Source organism: Orussus abietinus, unplaced genomic scaffold, assembly GCF_000612105.2.
Source record: "Orussus abietinus isolate OABI.00-Male unplaced genomic scaffold, Oabi_2.0 scaffold85, whole genome shotgun sequence".
In the NCBI taxonomy this organism is placed as follows: Eukaryota; Metazoa; Arthropoda; class Insecta; order Hymenoptera; family Orussidae; genus Orussus; species Orussus abietinus.
In genome coordinates, this window is record NW_019394405.1 from 394,707 (window position 1) to 415,829 (window position 21,123).

General features: G+C 44.0%; 1 protein-coding gene across 14 annotated transcripts in view; it reads left to right on the top strand.

The window, feature by feature from the left end:
* Positions 1-21,123, top strand: part of LOC105697150 (plasma membrane calcium-transporting ATPase 3) — a 236,565-nt gene that overhangs the window by 206,048 nt on the left and 9,394 nt on the right. For 8 of the 14 annotated variants that reach the window (XM_012420214.2, XM_012420213.2, XM_012420215.2 and 5 more), the window contains one exon: positions 9,173-9,784. The exons of 3 other annotated variants lie outside the window; for them this stretch is intronic. In XM_012420214.2, the coding sequence (XP_012275637.1) occupies positions 9,173-9,679 (507 nt within the window). In that variant the 3' untranslated portion in view covers positions 9,680-9,784. 3 more of the 14 variants (XM_012420221.1, XM_012420224.2, XM_012420220.2) reach the window with 3 other exon arrangements.

The window sequence follows — 21,123 nt, forward strand, 5'->3', positions numbered from 1 at the left end:
CCTCAACTGGGTGGGAAGCACGAAAGAGTCTAAAACAACGCGATTCCTCTAAGAAAAAGTCCAATTATCGATCGCATGCAGACCGGGCCGATTGGGCCCAAGGAGAAGGGCCCGGAGACGTCGTGATTTTCCCGTTTGCGGAAATCGTGCGTCCCAGACTCTTGGGCCGCACTCGCGGCTCGATACGGAGGCCCGACGTGCGCCGTTCAACTCGCTCGGCTGCTGAGGTGTGCTTTTAAGAACCGATGTGCTCTGTTGGCACGTACCGAGCACGTACCGGGCACGAGTGAATGATCTCAAGAGCTTTCGTGCATTCGACCCTACCCCAAACATTAACCGAGGTCATTAACGTAGCTTCTTAAGGGCACGGAATCGAGTGTCGCGCTCGCGCCAAGTGCTACTCTCAAGGTAGTACTCGAGCCATGGTTGACTGTTTCTTTCGCTCTTTCTTGTACATCGTTCTTTCTCTCCCCTTCTCTCTTGATTTCTCCCCCTTTTTTCTCTGTCACCGCTAGTCACGAATTTCACCACTATCCGTCTGTCTGTTCTGTGAAACTTAATCTTTCTCTATCACTGTCTCTATTTCTCCCCCACTTGGTCTCTGTTCGCTATCTCTTTTGCTGTTTTTACGTATATAAGTATGACTAAATATTATCTATATATGTATATATATATTTTTTTATATATTTATATATATATATATACAAATCTCCATGTCGATGTACACGAGGATGCGTAGCAGCATGCGGCGAAGCTGCCGCACGCCCAGGGAGGGCCTTATTTGGACGATCGGGCGCTCGTAGAGGCCGCGTCCTCTCGCGCTCGGCGAGTTCAGGTCGGTCCAGGTGGGTTCAGGTGGGTTCAGGACTGCCAGGGACCATTCCTAATCGGGCTCCCGATAGCCGGCGTCTAAGGCGCCCCGAAGCCGCTATACTAGCGAGGAACTAGCGAAGGAACAAAGCAGCGTGCGTGCTTGTGTGTCGCATAGCCCATGCCTCTTGCTCCGTCTGATTCTGACTCTCATTTTCTCTCTCTCTCTCTCTCTCTCTCTCTCTCTCTTTCTTATTCCGACTGCGTTTCTCGGTCAGTCTGTCTCTCTCTTTCTCTTTCTATCTATCACTCTCTCTGTTTCTCTCCTATCCGCCCTTCCTGATAGTGCGCCCTTCCCTGTTTTTGCAGCTTCGAGTAATCAGAGCGTTCAAGTCGACTCTGGAAGATCTGGAGGAGCGTCGCTCCATCCATAGTTTACACAGCTTACACAGTATGCGCAGCTCACGCAGCCACACCGGGCCCCGACCACTATCTGACTTCACGTACATTGACGAAGACCCGACTAGTAACTCGGTTAGAGCGGCGAACAGGTCGCAGCCCGGGAACGCTTGCGCCGAGCCCGCCCAGGAACACGAGGCCAGCTCCAGAGGGTCCAGACCGGCCAATCCCCAGAACAGCCCGGCCTCGCCGCTTCTGCTCAACGTGCCCGGATCCGCCGTCGCGAACAACCACCACCACCACCATCACCACCATTACCACAATAATCCCACGAGTCCGAACCACGTCGGCGACTCGGGCACCCCCTCGCAGCCCTCGGGACCCAACAACCTGCTCCTCCCGGAACTGCCGAAGCTGGTCCACGAGACCAGCATCTGAGGACGGGGGTCAGCCCCCTCGTTTCCCCGTGACCCCTGTCCCGGGGCCACCGACCCGCGACCCTCCCGGTCGAGCTCGATCGCCCCCGACGATTCGCCCTCTCCGACGCTCGTCCACGTGCCCGGCCCCAGCGCCGCGACGCCTCTACCCGACGAGTACTTAATACAATCGGTGCCTGCGGAACGGGTGCGCGGGAAAAGTGGAGCAAACTAGTGTCCCCGTTTTTTCGTCGGAAGGGACCACGTGGTCCCTCGACGCGGCGGGTCTTGGGTGCGCGGAAGAGGTCCTGGTGGAAACGCGGCAAGCTTCGACCGGGATGCGGTTACGTGGAGCGGTAGGTGTGGTCGATCGACCGCGTTCTACTTCTCCATGACCATGAAACTGCCTTATGAACGAACGCTACTCCGACTTCCACCTCGCTCTTTCACGAGCCTATTGGCCGATAATTTCGTTGACGCAACGAGAGAACTCCCGAGATCCTCGAGAGCGTCCGATGGTCTCCTGTCGGATGCAGTCGCGCGTCCGCTCACCCGATCCGTTTCTACCGTGCTTAATCCCGGAGTCGCGTCCACCTGTCGATGGATCCTGCGACCTGGGCGAGCGGAGAGGGCGCGGAAAGCAGGGATCGTCGTCCCCTCGACCCGGGCCAGGAGATAAGTGCCCAAGGGTGCGGAGAGTCCTTGGTACGCTGAGAAAAACGTCCGGTCGAGTCAACGGAAACTGGCGAGCTCTACCAGACGTCGTCTTGGGCGACGCAACGTTTTGCATTTATTCGAGTGCCGGGCATTCTACCGACTGCACAAAATGATGTCGGATTCTACTTGCATTGGCCGAAGTTCGCTGGCAGTGGAGTAAAATTTGTGAAAACTGTGGAGCTTGGACAATTTGTTCGCGATAGGACTTAACGGAATGGTTTCTCAGGGTACGATTGGAGAATGGACGAAAGACCCGAGGAGAGATCTCCTTCGCGCTCGGAATTTCTCTCGGCAGGCCTTTTGTCCACCCTCGAGCACCGAAACTCCTCGGACCTTTGATAACTGATCCTTCGCCTTCGCGGAGAACCCAGTGAGAACGGCCGCGCCCACGATACGCACATACACACGAACACAGGACGCACTCGACGCACTCGCATGTACGCGGACGTGCACGCGCGCTTACACCGGACCTGCTTCTCCCGCTTTGACCCGAATGCCTTCCCAGGAACTAGCGGAGCCCATTTTTACCACGCAACGTAGGAATCTTAAAGGCTGCGTCGAGGACGGACCCTGCCCCTGGGTCTACCGGACACGAGTCCCGTCCACGAGTGGAGAAGTTCCCGGGCCAAGAGAAGACGCACACCTTGCTTGCTTGCGCCGTTTGCTCTTATCGTCCCTTGATCGCCCTCTGACCTCCTGTATGGATTCCCGTCTGCTCCTTTCTCTGTCTGTCTGGGACTGGATGTGAATGCGTGTCCGTTTCGCGTCGATGCGACTCTTGCTAAGGACAACGCGTCGGAGGAGGTAGCTTCGGTGTTCCGAAGACGTGCACTCCGATTCGAGGCAGACCTCTCGAGTAGCAACGAATCCCCGATTTGACGATCGTTGGACAAGAAAAGCTCAGCCTGCGCTCAAGGAATCGTGAGATCGTGCCCGATGGACTCGCGGGCCAATTACTTCGCGAAAACTGCAAGACAGCATCCACGGCTGCGAGCAATTCGCCTTAAACGAGCCCAAAATCGTCGTTTGTAAATGAAGTCCGGTTGGTTCGTTGCTACCGGAGGTACGTTCCTCCGCGTCCGAGTCGACATTTTCTAAGACCGATCCGATGCCTTCTTCGACGCGCGATTCCCCCCCCCCCCCGCCCCTCCAGGGGGTGGGCGTCCGCCCCACACACTTGACCACTCGTGCTCTCCGGGCCCCGCGAGGGTCGCCACTGCACGGTTCCGGTCGGGCCCATCGTCGCACCTCCGACCTCGTACTTAGCCTCGCGTGCTCTCGGCCCGTCTCGACCCAGGAGCCGAAGAACGAATAAACCGAGCGCGGCAGTCGCGAGCACTGCGAGGACACCCTGGACGACGTAGTCTCGTCCAAGGGGACGCCCGGGGGAACGAAGATGCCCCGGGAGGCCGAGGGGACGCGCGGGTCCTCCTCGACCCTCCGGGCCCCGTTTTCCCCGGCCCCTACCTATTTTAACCACCTCGAGACTCACGGAACGCAAGAGGACTCCTTTGTGTTTGACCTCGGATGTAAGTTGTTTTTACGTTTTCACATTTAATTTAAATCTCTAACTTAATGAAGGGACGCGTTACCCTCTCCCCTCGTCCTTAACCCTCGACCCCCCGTATCTTAAGTTACTTAGCCCTTTAAGTCCAACGACCTGTGGCTCGGGACTTACCCCCGCGTGCTCCCGCCCGTGGAGCGTCACCCCCGCGATTGGACTCCGCCGATGACCGACCACCTACGTACTTAATCGAACGCCTCGCGAGCCCCCCAGAAGACGCTGTACCCTCGACAAGGGGACCGTCCTATGGGGGAACCCCCTCGGACCATGGATATCTAAACCTCGCAGATCAGTGAAAGGGGTAAACTCGAATACCACGCGAGCCGACGACACGAACTAGGGTGCGATAGGTACACGTAAACATTAGACCCGATCATATTTTAGACCATGTATATATGTAGACCGCCTTGCGGTGGAAGGGGTAAATAAATGTACCACGTGGCCGATAACTCATCCACGTGGTTAAAGCCATTCTGCTTACCAAAAGTCTCGGTGTGGGAGGTTCAATGTGAAGTCTAGATATGTATGGCCCAAGGGGACTCGTCGCTTCCACCGCGATTTCGCGATTCGTCCTGCCGGACTCCGACGCGTTGTCCCGTCGTAAGAGAAGTTGACTAATTTACGAAATCTCGTTTCTCGGCATTCGGTGTCTTCGAAACGTTGACTTTTATCTCTCAGGGGGAATTTCGAGATGTAACGCGACATAACAGGCGGTATGGGTTTCTTCCCTGGTTATCCGCGTAATTGTCGAATCGGCCATCTTGCGCGCTAAGAAGTGTTGGTCACATCGAGGCGGTGTCCAACCGGGGGTAATCTTTTATCGTTAACGCTTAATTTTAGACGTGCGGACGATCGTTTCAGTATATCGCTATATTGGTCGACTCGTTACTGCCATTGTTACGATGTCTGTACGAACGAACGGAGAAGGATAAAAGGATTCGTAGATGGGAACCGGGGTCATGTCCGTCTATCTCTCTTCTTTTCCGTTTCCGTATTTCTGCACTGAGCGAAAAAATCACTTTCTAGAATAAGACGCTGTTGTGTCGGATAGATCTTTCCCAGCTACTGCCATCAAAATAAGATTAGAAAGAAATGTCGATCCACTTGAAAGAGTCGAAGAGCTCGAAGGAATTAATAATATATTATTGTAACGAGGCTAGAATTAGTAATATTATCGGGGTATCTGTTTCTCGTGTCAACTTCGAACAATGTTTATTCGACATTAGTAATTTTGTATATCGAGTACTAGGTTCGAGTTTAATTCAACATTCTATCCAAAATGTAACGTAACTTTCATTAACATACTCGATACGCGAAATCAGTTTTGTACATATAAAGTCCTTTCGCGAAATAATTTAAATTTAATATCAACTTGTCGTTTGGGTTGCGACGCTGATGATTCTTTCAAAGGGAATTTTTCTAGGACCAAAGAATTTCTCTAGCGAGAACCGTGTAAATTACCATAAGCAATGAATCCAGCCTAGAAAGTAAATTTTTCATTCACTGTATCCGTCTTTCATAGGGTATCGCGCGCGGAACTTACCGATCTCGCTCCATCCTTTCCCCTCGATTTATGTCTTTCCCTCCGGCCCTTCTTCCGAGGACCGTCCCGATCACGATCCATCGTCCCTCGGGAACCGTGACCGCGAAGGCAATCGAGCCGATCGCGAACGGAACGAACGGACCGTTCCTTCGACAAACAACATTGACTTCCGAAATGTCTCGCGTGAATGACCGTCGGACCTACGATTTAACGGAATAGAGACTAGAGGTAGAAACGAAACACGGCCCCTTGGCCACCTAGAGCGACGCCGGTCAGGTGACATGGACCACGTGACGCCGGTCAGGTGACATGGACCACGTGACTCGCCGGTCACGTGACGATGAGGAATCCGCTAAGCGATCGAGAAACGTTTAACTCTTAACGAGACGAGAGCTGTTAGCTTGTTGTTAAATTAGTAACTATTTAGTTAACGATATCGGTTTAATGATATACATATTATATGACATAGAACGATATATATATGTGTATATATATATGTCATATATACACACATATATATATACACATTAAATGAAGAGAGATGCAAATAAATTTTAAGACACGTTATCGTAATGTTATATACATACACGAAAGCAAACAGAAGAAAGGGTATAATCGCGGGCGATACCGGGGAGGCATTTTTTAACCTACCTCGCGCCATTTTCTACTGCGCGCTCGACTAATTCCACCACTACCGATAGGTACTCTATTCGATTCTCTTTTCGATAGGGAGAACGCTACCGAGTAATGATTACCCATAGTTTGTAACGCGCGGAAACTCGCAGATGCTCGAGTATCTCGAATGCGTACGCGTATACATATATACATATATAAATATAAATATTAAAATGCGTCGACGCGTCGATATTCGGCCACAAAGCGCTAGGTTTAGGCCGCTCGCGGTCTGACGTATGCGTCGTACACTTCGCGGGCGGATACGCATCTTTTAACTGTTTAACACACGTCTCTGACAATCGCTCGATTGCAAACCCTGACTAAGCTCGGTCAATAAAATGCGATATCTTTCCTAAAAACGGCGTGATCGCGTTTCTTTCGGCGTATTTCGGTCTTGGCTACGTCTCATTTCTCTCGCCTCGATTCCTCGAAAAGGAACGTCGATTTTCACTCTATCCGATATAAAACACTGTTCGTGGTCCTCGCGGTTAATCCTGGCTTCCAGTCGATAAAATTCGCGAAATAGTCCGACCATCGCGCCAAGTAAATCGAGAACTCCTCGACTAGGGTGACAAGTTGAATGCAACATTCGACTTCCAGTTTCTTCGAAGATTGTTCCGAATTGCGTCTTTTGAGCCGAACGGACAGGTGCACAGGAATCGCGGTATTTTGACAGTCCCCAAAAGATTCGGGAATTTACCCGATGTCGGAAGCCCAAAGGACCGACGCATTCGGTCGATCGTTATTCGATTCCTTGTTGATTCACATCTAATCGGTTTCTTTCGATATGTCCCACGATATGTCCGTTTCGGAAATCCTAAACGATGAACGGACACATCTTTTTTTGTCGAACGTCTCATCGATCAGCTTTTAAGATCGAACGGCTCAAGGATTGAACTATCGTATCGCTAAGAAAATGGCGCTTCGATCCATAAATTCCGGATTATGACGGTAATGGATAATACGGAAACGCGAAGTTATAAGTAAAACGAATAAAGCGGAACGTCGACCTATAGGAGCGAGGTCGTGAATTATCGTTCGTTTCCTTTAACGCTTTTTTAACTTCTGCAACTCGAGAGCATTTAATAGGGTCAATTCCCTTATTCAATCATTATCAATCGTTATTCACCTCTATCTGAATTCTCTCATCTACGTCGAAGGAATAGTAATCAGCGAATTCTAAGTATCTTCAGGTATGTCGAAACGAACCGTTCATCTCTTTCATTTAATTAAACGTTGCAAGTAGGCTCTAAAGGGCGGCGAACAGGGAAGAAATAGGCAATCTTCTGAGGAGCTTAATCGCTCTGGCACATAAAAGACTTACCGCACCTTTTACGAGGACATTTTACTTAATTTATCAGCCGTCTGACCGACCGCGTCTTAGAGCTTCGGAATGTTCCTTCGCGAGTTATAACAATACTCGTTCCGGTGGAAACTCTCGCGTACTCGCTAATTCTCCCACGTGGATAGACTCGCTGACTTCTCTCTTTCTTGTGCCCCTCTACTTCTCCCTTTCTCTTTCTCTTTATCTATCTTTATCTTTTTGTTCTCATTCTTTCTCATCCCCTCTCGTTCTCTCTCTCATTCAGTCCGTACCTCCCCCTCCAAATAAAGTTGATACCACGGAACTGAATTCAACCTAGAAGGAGCAATTTAGACGATGGAGACCCTGAAGAGATAATTAGTGCTCGAATGACCGACACCTTTCATTATATTCACCCGCTTACTTCAATGAGTACCAAGAAGCATCATTGCGAAAGTGACTTGTTTCCAATTCAAAGTATTAAGATCAAGCAGGAGCAAGCTATTGATTTTCACGATGTTAGTTTCTCGTGATCCATAGCCCACCTTGATTAAAAAATAATGCCTTAAGAAAGGAAACGTTATCGTCAATAAAACATATCTGAAATAACAATTCAATCTCGAGAATCCTGCAACACAGATCCAAAAGAAAGTCCTTGGAAACTGACGAAATATTGTTATGACAATATTATACAAGGCATAGGTTTTGGAATATCTCTTGTAGATTAAAACCATACAATATTATCCTGCTACTGTAACAATCTCATCCCTGTTCGCGCTCCTTCAAGGTTGCATTAACGTTATAAAAAATTTGGCGGTAGGCTCAGCGGAAACGACCAATGTGTTAATACCATTTGCTGTACACTGGAAGACATCAATGCCCTCCCATCCTGCACAGGCGATGCCGTATTTGCAGGGGAGGCATTCATGTCCACCATTGTACATGTAAGTCCTTTCCGCGGGGTTTAACCCACCGTATATAACAATATAGTCAAACGTCCAACACGTACAAAGCGCATCACTCGCGTCTTGGCCCGACCGTCCCTCAAGACGCATCCCTATCGCGCACATAACGGTACACCTCTGCACATCTCTCGTTGTTTTTTTTTTCTCTCTCGATATCCGTCGAGCACACATGATTACACCAAAGTTCTCTTCCCGTTCCCAAGCCCCCGGTTGTACGTTTCCTGTCGTTATCTGACCCGAGTGCACCGCTCCTTGCGCGCATCCCACGTGTACCGTTATATGCGCCAGCGGGTCTTGCAATGCGCTAGGTCGGAAATCAAAAGTCTGACACATCGTTAAAAAAAAAGGGGGGGAAAAAAACGAAGAAAAACAACGTTTCGGTGAAAATAATAAACCACTAAAACGACATTAACGAACGATGAAAGATACCCGACCTACCGTCCGCCCTCCCGCCGCGCGCGCCTGTCCGTATGGTCTACTGTTCATCACTGTCACTACTGTACTAGAACTGTTACTACTGCTATCACTGTTACTACTCTCACTACTACTACTACTGTTACTACTTTTACTATGACTCCGGCACACCACTCGCGTGGATATACGGTCCGCGGGGGTCTCTCGAGTCGCTCCTGATAAGACCCTCGGCGACAGAAACCTCTATGAGGGGCCTTTGAGGCGACGTAACGTCGATACGGTGCCGCATTCGGACGAGTGGTGTCCTTCGAGTACTGCTCATGCCATCCTGTTGTAATGATGATGTGTTACCGTTTACTCTTGAAGGTGATAGGTGGCGAGTTGCAGGAACGTTTGATTCCGGTACCCTACAGCAAGAGCTCGACAGACCAAGCTGTAAGCGCTCCTCTCTTGCTCTCTTTCTCTTTCTCTTCCACCGTTTCTCACACTCTCTCTCTTTTTCTCTTTCAATCTCTTTCTGAAACTCTCTTCCAGGCTCTGATTTTCTTGTCTTCGTTTCGCCTTCTGTCTTTCTCTTTCTCTCTCTCTCTCTTTGCCACGTTGTCTCTCGGTATTTCTTGCGTTTGGCCTAGGCCTTTCTCTGAATATGCCTCTTTGTCTCTGTTTCCGTCTTTCACTATGCACCGTTTGTGCTCTGTGACTGTTGTATTGTGTTGTACTCGTGTGCCTGACGCGCTCGCTTCTGTCTACGACGGCCCAGAGCGGGACAACGATCGCTCTTTCCGCAGCTTTTTGTGCTTGCAACAGCCGGAAAGGTTCGAATCCTTTGTTGCACTTGCAAGTGTACCTCGGAGCGTGTTTAAGCACGTTTAACCCTTTAATTGCTTAGTATTTGGGTCGGAACGAGGGGCTATTCACGTGGAAATCAGTGAAAACGATTTACCTCTTTGAGAGCCGATTGCCTTTGATCTCAAATGACGAACAACAATGCGATTCGGTAACAAAGGACGTTCGGCCTGAAAATTGTGACAGTATTCGGTGATTTCCAACGTTTTCCCAGGGATTTCTGCTTGCGATTGCCCCAGCTGATTTCCATATGATTTAAGCATTAAAATCCATGATTTTCTGAGTGAATACCCCCTCGGGTCGGTACATTGTAAGACGCGTGGAATGTACCGATGCGGAATATCATTTGTGTGATCGGAATTGGTATACATCAGTAGCTTTAAAGTACGTCATTGATAATAATTAAAGGGTCAAAGTACCCCCTGATTACTCTACGAATTACTGGGCCGTTCGTATACGCTATTTTTCATTTAGGATGATCACTCGAAAGGCTCCAAAAAGCCCTGAAACGTCGAGCGATCATCTAAGCCATCGTTGTCACAGAATTCTGAGTAACGAATACCAATTTTCCGTACAAACGCTTTTCATTTGTCGCCTCTTTCCCGTCTTTTTTCTTTTCTTTTTTTTTCTTTATCTCCAACAATTGCGATAATAAATTACCTTGGTGTCGTGTTCATTGAACCCTCGATACATGATTTGTCTCCTTTTCCTTCGTACAAAGGTGAAAATAATTCAGTTAAGTTGTCATGGTTCAACCAATTGGCTTAACAAAGTCAACGAAACTTTATTCGTTTCAAGAGAATGTCTGTTAATTCGCAACAAATTTAATGATCCTCAAAATGCACATCATTTAATGTTAATACGACGCTCAAGCTAATAAGAGATGCTGCACTGAACTGCCAGGTAAATGATTAAAGTAGCAGCATTCCTTAGTTAATTGAAATATGAAGTCATTGAATGAACATGATTGTGGTTTTGATTGTAATCAGGAGATGCGGTAACATCTCAGACAAATCCATACATTTTTGCTCCAAAGGTGTTCTCAGTTGTTTGTGAGATTTAAATGACTAAAGTTTGAATGAAATAGAGTTCGAGGGGAATTCGATATGTCCAGCTAGTGGAAGCATGATGGTTTAGCTGAATTTAATAGGTTATTTTTTTCCACTTTTCAACTCCTTCCCCATTTACTTTGATCGGAAAACGAACTACCCTTTTTTCACAAGAACACGACGTATTGGGAGATATGAGTTGTAGATAGTTCTAGATCTGACATACGAGACCACGTAGTGGAAAAGTTGATGCTTTGGTCAGCCTCGGTCAGCCCCATCGTGGTTATAATTGTTCATTCGAAAAGATCGCTACGTATCTTACAAGGAAGATACCTGAAGTGTCTCCCTCCGATTTTGTTCATTTTTAAATATGTTATAGAGGACTAAAATCTAAGGGACTCGTGTTGTTTTTTTTTATCGGCGGATAAACACTTTTAGGGGGTGAAATCAGGCTTCACAGTTGGCCGTGCAAGGGGTCCAGTTGGCTGTTGCATATAGAGGCACTCGACCGATTTTCATGAAACAACCGTCAAAATGTAGGGAATGAAGAATTATGAAACATGCATTTGGAATTTTTCGAAAAAATTCATTTTTAACGGGTAAGCCACCCCTTTGAATACTTCTTTTACCCCTTACGCGAGCAGTAATTGCTCTACCCATATGAAACTTGGTTAATTTATAGACCAGAACAATACAAAAAAAGTTTCATTTGGGTAGAACAATTAATGCTCGCGTAAGGGGTAAAGAAGTATTCAAAGGGGTAGCTCACCCCTTAAAAATGAATTTTTTCGAAAAATTCCAAATGCATATTTCATAATTCTTCATTCCCTACATTTTGACGGTTATTTCATGAAAATCGGTCGAGTGCTGCTATATGAAACAGCCAACTCACCCCCTTGCACGGCCAACTTTGAAGCCTGATTTCACCCCCTAAAAGTGTTTATACGCCGATAAAAAAAAACACGAGTCCCTTAGATTTTAGTCCTCTATAACATATTTAAAAATGAACAAAATCGGAGGGGGACACCTCAGGTACCTTCCTTGTTAGTCATTTGTTAAAATTTGTCTTATTAACACTTTACCTACCGGGAGCCTATTTTTGAGTTATGGCCTATTAATTGGGTTTTTGCCATCAACACTCATCAACCGGTAGCCTATCATGGGCCGGGAGGAAGAGCGTAGTATGTTCAAACAAAAATGGTCGGTAAAGTGTTACGATGTAATTTAACTGGAAAAATAGACTATTTTGTATGTTTATAATACTTAATTATGTTTAAATTTAAAAGAGAAGGCGACTGACGTTTTCTAATATTAACTCCTTTATATATTTAATTGGAGATTACTATAATTACAAAAAACTATAGACATTTTCCGAAAATAGAGTACATAAAGTGAATGCATCAAGATTAGAGCAATATCTGCTGGGAGATTACGATGGTATCAGAATACAAGGACGAGTACTGCGAACATAACAAGTGTAGAAAAGGACCGTTCGACGGAAATTATTCCGGCTACCCGTTTTTCACATCAACCCCAGATTTACACGGGGTAAGTAAACCGTTCGTTTGTTACTTACCCACTGCACTTGGCCATCATTAATGATGTTCAAATGCAGGGCTCCCTGTGTCGCAAGTTAAGTTTGTCTTCCTTTTATGTCTCTCATTTGACTTACTCGTAATCACCGAAGACAAAGTATTTATTTTCTATTTTTGGAATAAGAAGAAATAGTTCTAAAAACGTATGTAAGTATCCACGTGGCTGTCGCTGTTTTGTGATGCCATGTCACGTTTCGGTTGCACGTATCCAGGATAGAAATAAAATATTCTTAGAAATAATTACACGTTAAAACAAATAATGCAGCTTTTTAGAAGGCTATACAATGAATACAAAAATGTAGGTAAAGTATCGTGGTACAATCTACTAAACTTAGGAAATAATGCACAATTAGTGGTACAACTGTTTGGCTGAAATTCTTTACGTAACGTGCGAATAAATGAAATTCAAGTATGACACGACAATATGATACATCGCGTGGGCCAAATGGAATCCTACTTTCAAAGGCTGACCAAATGTCCGACGGATTGTATTTTCTATTCGTCTAATCTTCCCAGTGCGTCGGAATTCTGTGCATAAAATATTTCAGAATGTGTTGTTTTTCGATCTCGCTGATTGAACGTACAATGACGGACACGAATGCCTCCCCTACAGATACGACATCGCCTGTGCAGGATGGGAGGGCATTGATGTCTCCCAGTGTACTCGCGCCAAGTATAAGGACGTTATCGCACGGGAAGGAAATACCGCCGGTTATCGCTGCAACTTTGTAGCTTACTCGAGAGACGCTGCTTTTTGGCTGTTTCGATATGTTTGACTTTTACATCTGTCTGATCCTGGCTAAGGAAACTTGGCACTGGCCGCACCTTCTGTGCTCGATCAATGTCTGCAGCACCTGCTTGCGTTTTTCATTATGCCGATCTAAACTAACTAGCTCCAAAAACAATCCAAACGTAATCCGACGTGATCCAAAAGCGGAACATACGAGGAGCGGTTCACCGACCCATAACCACGAGAAAAATGAATTTTCTTCGAAAAAAAAAAGATACAAGAGAATATTAGAACAACGAAATGCTTAGTCTAACGAACGTGAAATTATTGTGAGACGTTTATTGTGCTATCGGAAAGCTTCTACTGTCTCGATATGTTTTTCCAAGTCTAGAGATAAAATTTATAACATTTCTTACAATTACTTCGTGATATATTTCACTTCGGACACCCCTACCGCTCATTTGAAGTTAAAACGCTCCCACTATGATTCTACTTCTGCATAAATCTTTCTAAAGCTTCATACATACCGGTCCTTTTACGAATCTAGTCCCAAAATATGAACCATATACTAATAAGAAAATTTAGTTGAGCCGTTACAGTTAAACTAATTAAATCACAGAAATTCTAGTTATTACAAATCCTCCGATTCGAAAAATAGTTAATGCCCACGAAAAAGCACCGTTGTACGATTCATAAGGATTTAAAGATGGCTTAACTGAGTTTTCTTCCTATGTATCGTTCACTTGGTACTTCTAAGCGCAACCCTTCCTGCTCACGATCGCAAATGAACCTTTTCTTCAAATTCTGCAATTTCCTTTCCGGTTTGATTTTTTTCACTTTTTTCTACGAACTTTCAAAGACGCGTTACGATTCCATGGTAAATGCTGTTCCATCGCGATCTACCCTATATTACTAGTTACTTTTATAGAGTCCCAAAGGAGCTCGAGCGAAACTAGCAATCCTAAAAAGAAAAGAGTCATTGGGAAATGATATGAAACTAACAGTTAAATTACAAACATTTAGTTAATTCATCCCAACCTCATTAGTTTCCAGTGAATATTAATTGATCCCATCGGATTTAAACAAATTTTGTTCATTCGATGAAATGATATTTGAAATGAGTAAGTAATGGTTACGAACTACCAAGTAAATGATAATTAGTTGATAACCTATGATAGTTTAATCGATTTAAATGTGATTCAACCGGGTGAATAAAATTCGTAAAATTTGACTTTAATTAATTGAAGAACGATTTAAGCGCGACAAGTTTGTTCAATCAACTACGTTTAGTTCTTGCAATCGTGACAGTTTTTCGTACCAATAGATTGTTTTAAAATCTCATTTCTATGGTGGAAATGTTAAGTGAGTGGTGTCCTGTAGATTAAAAATGTGAAAAGTAGTGTTTTTCTATTAAGTTCTCCCTTGTTTTCGACCGTCTAGGAAGAGAAATGCAGGCAACCGAAAAACTATTTGAAAATTAATTTTACTTCCTTAATGAACTCGTTGGTACTTTGAAAAATGAGAAGCAAAGTACTTGTTTACGTTTGCTCAAACGCTTTTCAAGTTCTGCAAGCTATGAACAGTGAAGAAACGGTTTGAAAAGAATTCGAGCAAAAGGGAAAGACCGATTTTCGTTTTCAGGGTCCCTTTCATCCCTATGAATTGGCCTTGAGATGCAGAAAATAATTTCAAATTCTTATTAAAAATTGGACTGCCGACACAAACTGATTTGCTTTTAAAGCCCCGCAATAACTTTCGGGGCGTCCAGAAAAATCGGAAGCCAAACATACTCGGGGAGATATATTTTAAAAATAAGAAAAATTTCATTCCCTTGAATGAAATAAATTGTACCTGTTTCAAAGGCACTTTATTTGGGTCGGACAAGGGACTTGTAACAGAACTGCGAATCTATAAAACACATGTATATCCGAAAATCCAGGAATACTTTCACCCTGTTTTACGATATACAATTGAATCAAAAGTACCTATTTTATGGAAACTTGAAAATATTAAGAATGCACTGATTAATTGTGAAAAACTGGTCGAATACATGAAATTGACATTTCTGAATCAATTAATTACGATGTAACATAAATTACTACGTGATACGTATTCAGATGTACAATTAATTGCTTCAAGAAATGTCAGTTATCCAAATGTATTATCAAAGACCTAAAAAGTATTCCTAATCCAACTGCTTACCATTTGAATCTGGTGAAGCACTTTATATTGATTAAAAAAAAAAAAAAAAATTTTCTTTCAGAGTATATCGATTTCTTTCCGCCGAAGCCATGCCTTGAGGAAAGAGAAAGATCGTTCATTGTGAACATTACCTTTTATTTCCCTACGACCGTCGTTTACTACGAACTTGCTATTCTTCGTCGAGCACAGTCACACGCACAACTCACGCGCTGTTATCTTCAATGAGAACTCTGTGTGACACTCGCGCGTAAACGCGACATAAACGCCGAAACACGCCCAACTCCTTGGGGTACACACCTCACCGTTTGGCTTTGTTCCTCGTTACGACTTTTCGGTGCTTGAGCATATTTACCTAGGTATATAGACAATAGATACGTATATTGTAGTTATCAGTGTCTCGTATGACTTACGGGCGCGAAAAGTACCGTCACACCTCGAGCTCCGCCTCTGCTCTTCGAAACGCCAAACCGTAACCGAACCGGTACCGTTCGGGACATCAACGTAAACACACATTTGAACCTATAGATGGCAAAAGAAATAAGAGATTCCTTGTTCGATTCGACCTAGATAACAGAATACACTTGTATTAATCATTTAATCAGAGATCACATGCACAAGACATGTATCTTCTCGATTAATCAATATTCGATCCGTGATTCGGCAAGAAACGAAAACGAAGCTTATACTTGTTTCTCCATAAATGTTAAAAAGAATAATTCGACGTTGATAATAGAATACACTTGCAGTAATCATTTAATCGGAGATCACATGCACAAAACATGTATCTTCTCGATTAATTTATGTTCGATCCGTAATTCGGCAAGAAACGAAATCGAAGCTTATACTTGTTGCTCCATAAATGTTAAAAAGAATAATTCGACGTTGATAAAAGAATACGCTTGTTTTAATAATTTAATCGGAGATCACATGCACAAAACATGTATCTTCTCGATCAATTTATGTTCGATCCGCGATTCGGTAAGAAACGAAAACGAAGCTTATACATGTTGCTTCATAAATGTTAAAAAGAATAATTCGACGTTGATAAAAGAATACGCTTGTATTAATCATTTAATCGGAGATCACATGCACAAAACATGTATCTTCTCGATCAATTTATGTTCGATCCGCGATTCGGCAAGAAACGAAAACGAAGCTTATACTTGTTGCTCCATAAAAGTTAAAATGAATAATTTGACGTGGATAATAGAATACACTTGTATTAATCATTTAATCGGAGATCACATGCACAAGACATGTATCTTCTCGATTAATTTATGTTCGATCCGCGATTCGGCAAGAAATGAAATCGAAGCTTATACTTGTTGCTCCATAAATGTTAAAAAGAATAATTCGACGTTGATAAAAGAATACGCTTGTTTTAATCATTTAATCGGAGATCACGTGCACAAAACATGTATCTTCTCGATTAATTTATGTTCGATCCGTAATTCGGCAAGAAACGAAAACGAAGCTTATACATGTTGCTTCATAAATGTTAAAAATAATAATTCGACGTTGATAAAAGAATACGCTTGTATTAATCATTTAATCGGAGATCACATGCACAAGACATGTATCTTCTCGATTAATTTATATTCGATCCGCGATTCGGCAAGAAACGAAAACAAAGCTTATACTTGTTGCTCCATAAATGTTAAAAAGAATGTTCACCTTTATTTGCGAACCGATTGTTGGGACTTGAAATCGTGATTATTGTGCCAAATTATAATGTATTTACTATCTATCGTTGCGACGAATCTGCGGGAACTTATCCAGGAAATAGAATATTAAAATAACGTTTGGTTGAAATTAATATATTCAGTTTATGAAACGAAGACGAGAGGAATTTTCTATTCGTTATCGTTGGGAATGTCAAGTGCAAGTGTATTTAATTTTTGACGCCGAATCAAATACCGAATACAAGTCTAATCTGAGGTTATCTAAAAAAAGTTTTGATTACCAATTACAATTTTTGGGTTCGCGGCTGTTCGCGCAGGTGAATCTCGGTTTGACTCCGTTTTTTAAATCTCGAGCGAGGATCACCGGTACTGTTTCGGAATCGCGGTGCAAGAGTCGACTCTGGACGGTCGATCGATTGTATTACATGTACATCGATGTAATACATTTACGTGGACTTGGTCACGAGCTTCCAAATCCGACGAGGTCGACTCGAGCAGTATTGCCAGAATGAATGATAATTATTCATCGGACGACGGCACAAAAACGTATTGTATTCGTAACGGATCGATATCTGTGAACTACACTGTTAAAAATACCTGTTTGAAATACAGGGCACATATAACCGAAGCTTCTTCAAGAGACAATATTTCGAAATTTCCTGCACACTTGTACGAAAACAATGTGAATTTCGTGCAATTGTATTCGGGATTTTAATGTACAAGTATAGAAATTTCATAAGCAGTGCATGCTTGAATTTCTAATATTATGTGTATTAATTACCGACCATATCTGTGAGAATTTATTGGTAATTGTGTTATACATGTGTACAGCTGTCATAAGTCATGTATATGTATGAAAACTCGGACACTCTCGTACACTGATTTTCGATCACGTGCATGTACACAAATGTGTGTACATTAAGACAAGTGTGTCGTAGCGTTATTAACATTTGCCCTGATTTTTTTCTCATCTTTTATTCAAAATTTGGAATACTTTTCTGCGAATTATAGTTGACCTGCCTTCTGAAACACCGACATTTTGCATATGCCAGCGGTTTATTTATACATCTCATGACGGTAAAATCACGTAGAAAGTAGAATGGAGTGACGAAAAGTGTTACCATTTATACATTTTCTTATATTTCATCACCTTTAATTTACATCGTACTTAAGGGGATGTGAAACTGGCATCCGAGGGGTTAATCGTTCACGAAACTTTTCTACGATTTAGATGTGCCGCATCGCTTCAAACTTTACAATGTGAATATAGAGGCCATAAGGAAGGTCCTAACACTCCTGAAATTTCATTTCTGTACAAAAAATCTTGAAAATATCTAAAAACAAATTAAAACAAAATTAAAATTTTATGGGGGTCAGGACCTTCCTTATAGCCTTCGTATTAGCATTGTGAAGTTTGAAACGATTCCGTACCCCCAGTTAGGAGAAAGGTTTCATAAACGAGACTTCTTTGACGTCACTATCATATCATCTTAACGCTATTTTTTTCTTGGTCAGCTAGCAAACATAGATACGTTTCGGAAGTGTATCGTGATTGGTCCGCGCGGTAGCACACATTATCTCCTTTGCATCACGTCTAGATCTATTGGGTTGGCAACTGATTGCGGATTTTTTAATACCATCTGTCGACAAAATTCGCAAACGTTTAGTTGCCAACCCAATAGTATGATCGCTTCAAACTGGCAATACTTCGTCCGGACCTCGTCAGGTCGAGCCTTAAGGTGAAGTGAGACACGTCGAGGAACTTGATCGACGTCGATAAAAAAGATTTTTCTAAATGCCTACGTTGCCGACGTTCGTTTTTACATTTACTGCTGTGTCGAATTATATTGGGTATTGTACCAAATGGCATACTCCACCTGTCGTTTTCGTACAATAATTATAAAGAAATCGAATTAAAACTCCAGAGTCCTCTGGATTCATGCTTTCTGGGGCCCTAATTGACTGCAGAGGGACCCCCTGCGCCGTCTGTGATTTCCAGGTCAATTAAATCTTCACTCCGAGACCTCGTATTACCATCGTTTTGGCATACAAGCGCATACAACACTTTTTTTGCCTTTATCCCGTTCATATGCGAGTTTATCGATTACCAGAGTGTTCTAAATTGTCGTAAAATTGTCCTGACCCTTTCGATTCTCATATCAGAGCCTTCGATTATTGTATATTGATCGAAATATGAGAGCTCGACGCCATTTTGGTTCTGGTCTGGGCTGAGTTAAAAGATTTTTTTGAAAAATCCAAATTTTCAATGTGTCAGGACAATTGTTAGATAACCAGGAGTGATGTGTCAAAGTTTCGGACAGTTTGGTCTAATACCCTTAAAAAAAAAGTGTTGTATTCAAATCGACTGATTTGAAGGGTGTTTCACGTCACCTTAAGACGTCTGTGAAAAGATGAATCGATTAACCGATGACACAACGATACGGCGAACCGGAAAGACGTCGACCCCCAACGCGGTGGAGATCGTGCATGGCAATTCTTGACCGCGGTCACAGCACGCGTAAAGAACCTCCGGAAGAGCCAGCTCGTGGGCCTAAAATGTCCGGCAACACCTGCCCCGAGGTCCGGCCCATCCCACAAACCGCGTAAGTACAAGACCAGCCAATGAGCTTCTTCGGGACGGCGTGCAGGCGAATTGCAAGAGGCGGCGGGGGTGGTGGCAGCGGAAACAGTACGACAGTACTCGTGGGGGTACTAACCCATTAGTACGTGCATGGAATTGTGCATTTTGGCGTGCATCGTTCTGGTGCTTCTTTGCGCTGTGCAAGTGTCTTGAACTCACCTTCTGTCTTGCCTGTGTGGCATGCGATATATGCGTGTGCTTGATATCCGGAAGGATGTGCGTATCTCCGTATCCTGAGACCCTGCTCTCTCTTTTTTATCTCTGTCTCTGATTTTTATCTCTCTCTTTACGTTCACTGCCAATTATCCACGGTTTTACGGTTCGCTGTTTATTCCGTACCATTCATATTCGTATATACAGAGTGCCTTGGCTTCGTTATCTCCTGATTCTCGCCGGTATTGGCGCGTTTTCGGGGCCTCGTATCAGGAGTCCGTTTACCAGGGTCCCGTCCCCATCTCTGCCTATACTTTTAACATCGGTCGATCCTCTTTTCGGGCTTGCGGCGTTACATCGCGTTGCCTGAGTACCGTGGCGGACATGAATGCCTCCCCTGCAGAGACGACATCGCCTGTGCAGGATGGGAGGGCATTGATGTCTCCCAGTGTACAATGTCCGACTTACCCGCAGCGCCGAGACGCTCGCTCAGGAAATTTGGTTATCATTTTTCTTCTCTTTCCCCCGCTACCCTTACTTCATTCCTCTACAATAGTGGGCACCGATTTGTTAATCTCGTAATTGACTGAAATTATCAATTATTATTAATCAGTAATCAAGGCCACCGTCCTATGGTTATCGTTTAGTTTTTCACCGAACATGATTTGTAATCGATATGGAATATTTCTTGATTTCATAATGCCTAGCTCCTCACTTGATATTTCCGTTGCTCTCCAATTTTCATTCGTCAGTGATAATTAAAAATTGTTTGGAAAAAAAAACTAATTCATCGAACGACTAAGAATTTAATCGTTTAACAAGATCAACACCATGATAACGTCAATTTAATCGTTGATCACGAGATTGATTCAATTTTGCTCGCCTCTCCTTCGAGAAAGCGATTCAGTTTGCCCGTTTTCCCCGTTTCTATCCGTACTTATCGTTATTCCCTGTCAATTTCCCATTCATCCATTCATCGCGACCTGGTCGTAGCTAATGGAATATATACGCAGGGTGGAGTGCAACAGGTAAGACGTATCAGTGTTCTCACGGTGTATACGTAGCTGCCGACCTTGCTCCCGGCGTTCTGTATCACTCTCACTATCTTTTTATCTCTCTACTTCTGCCTATCTCTCTTCCTTTCTTCTTCCCGAGTCTGTCTCCGAATTTCTCCCTGGATTTTTTTTTCTTTTCTTTCCTTCGCGATCCGCGTTATCCATGTTTTGGATCGAGCCAAAACGACACATCGCGTACACAAGCCACCCGTGTACACAGTACACCCTACCTTTGCGCAACTTGCGTAGGACTACAGCTTATGCATCGCTGCAGCGCTTCTCAGCAGCGCTTTTGCATCGCGGCGCTTCTGAGTAGCGTTCTTGCAGAATCACGACGCGTTCTAAAATGGCGCTCATACATCAT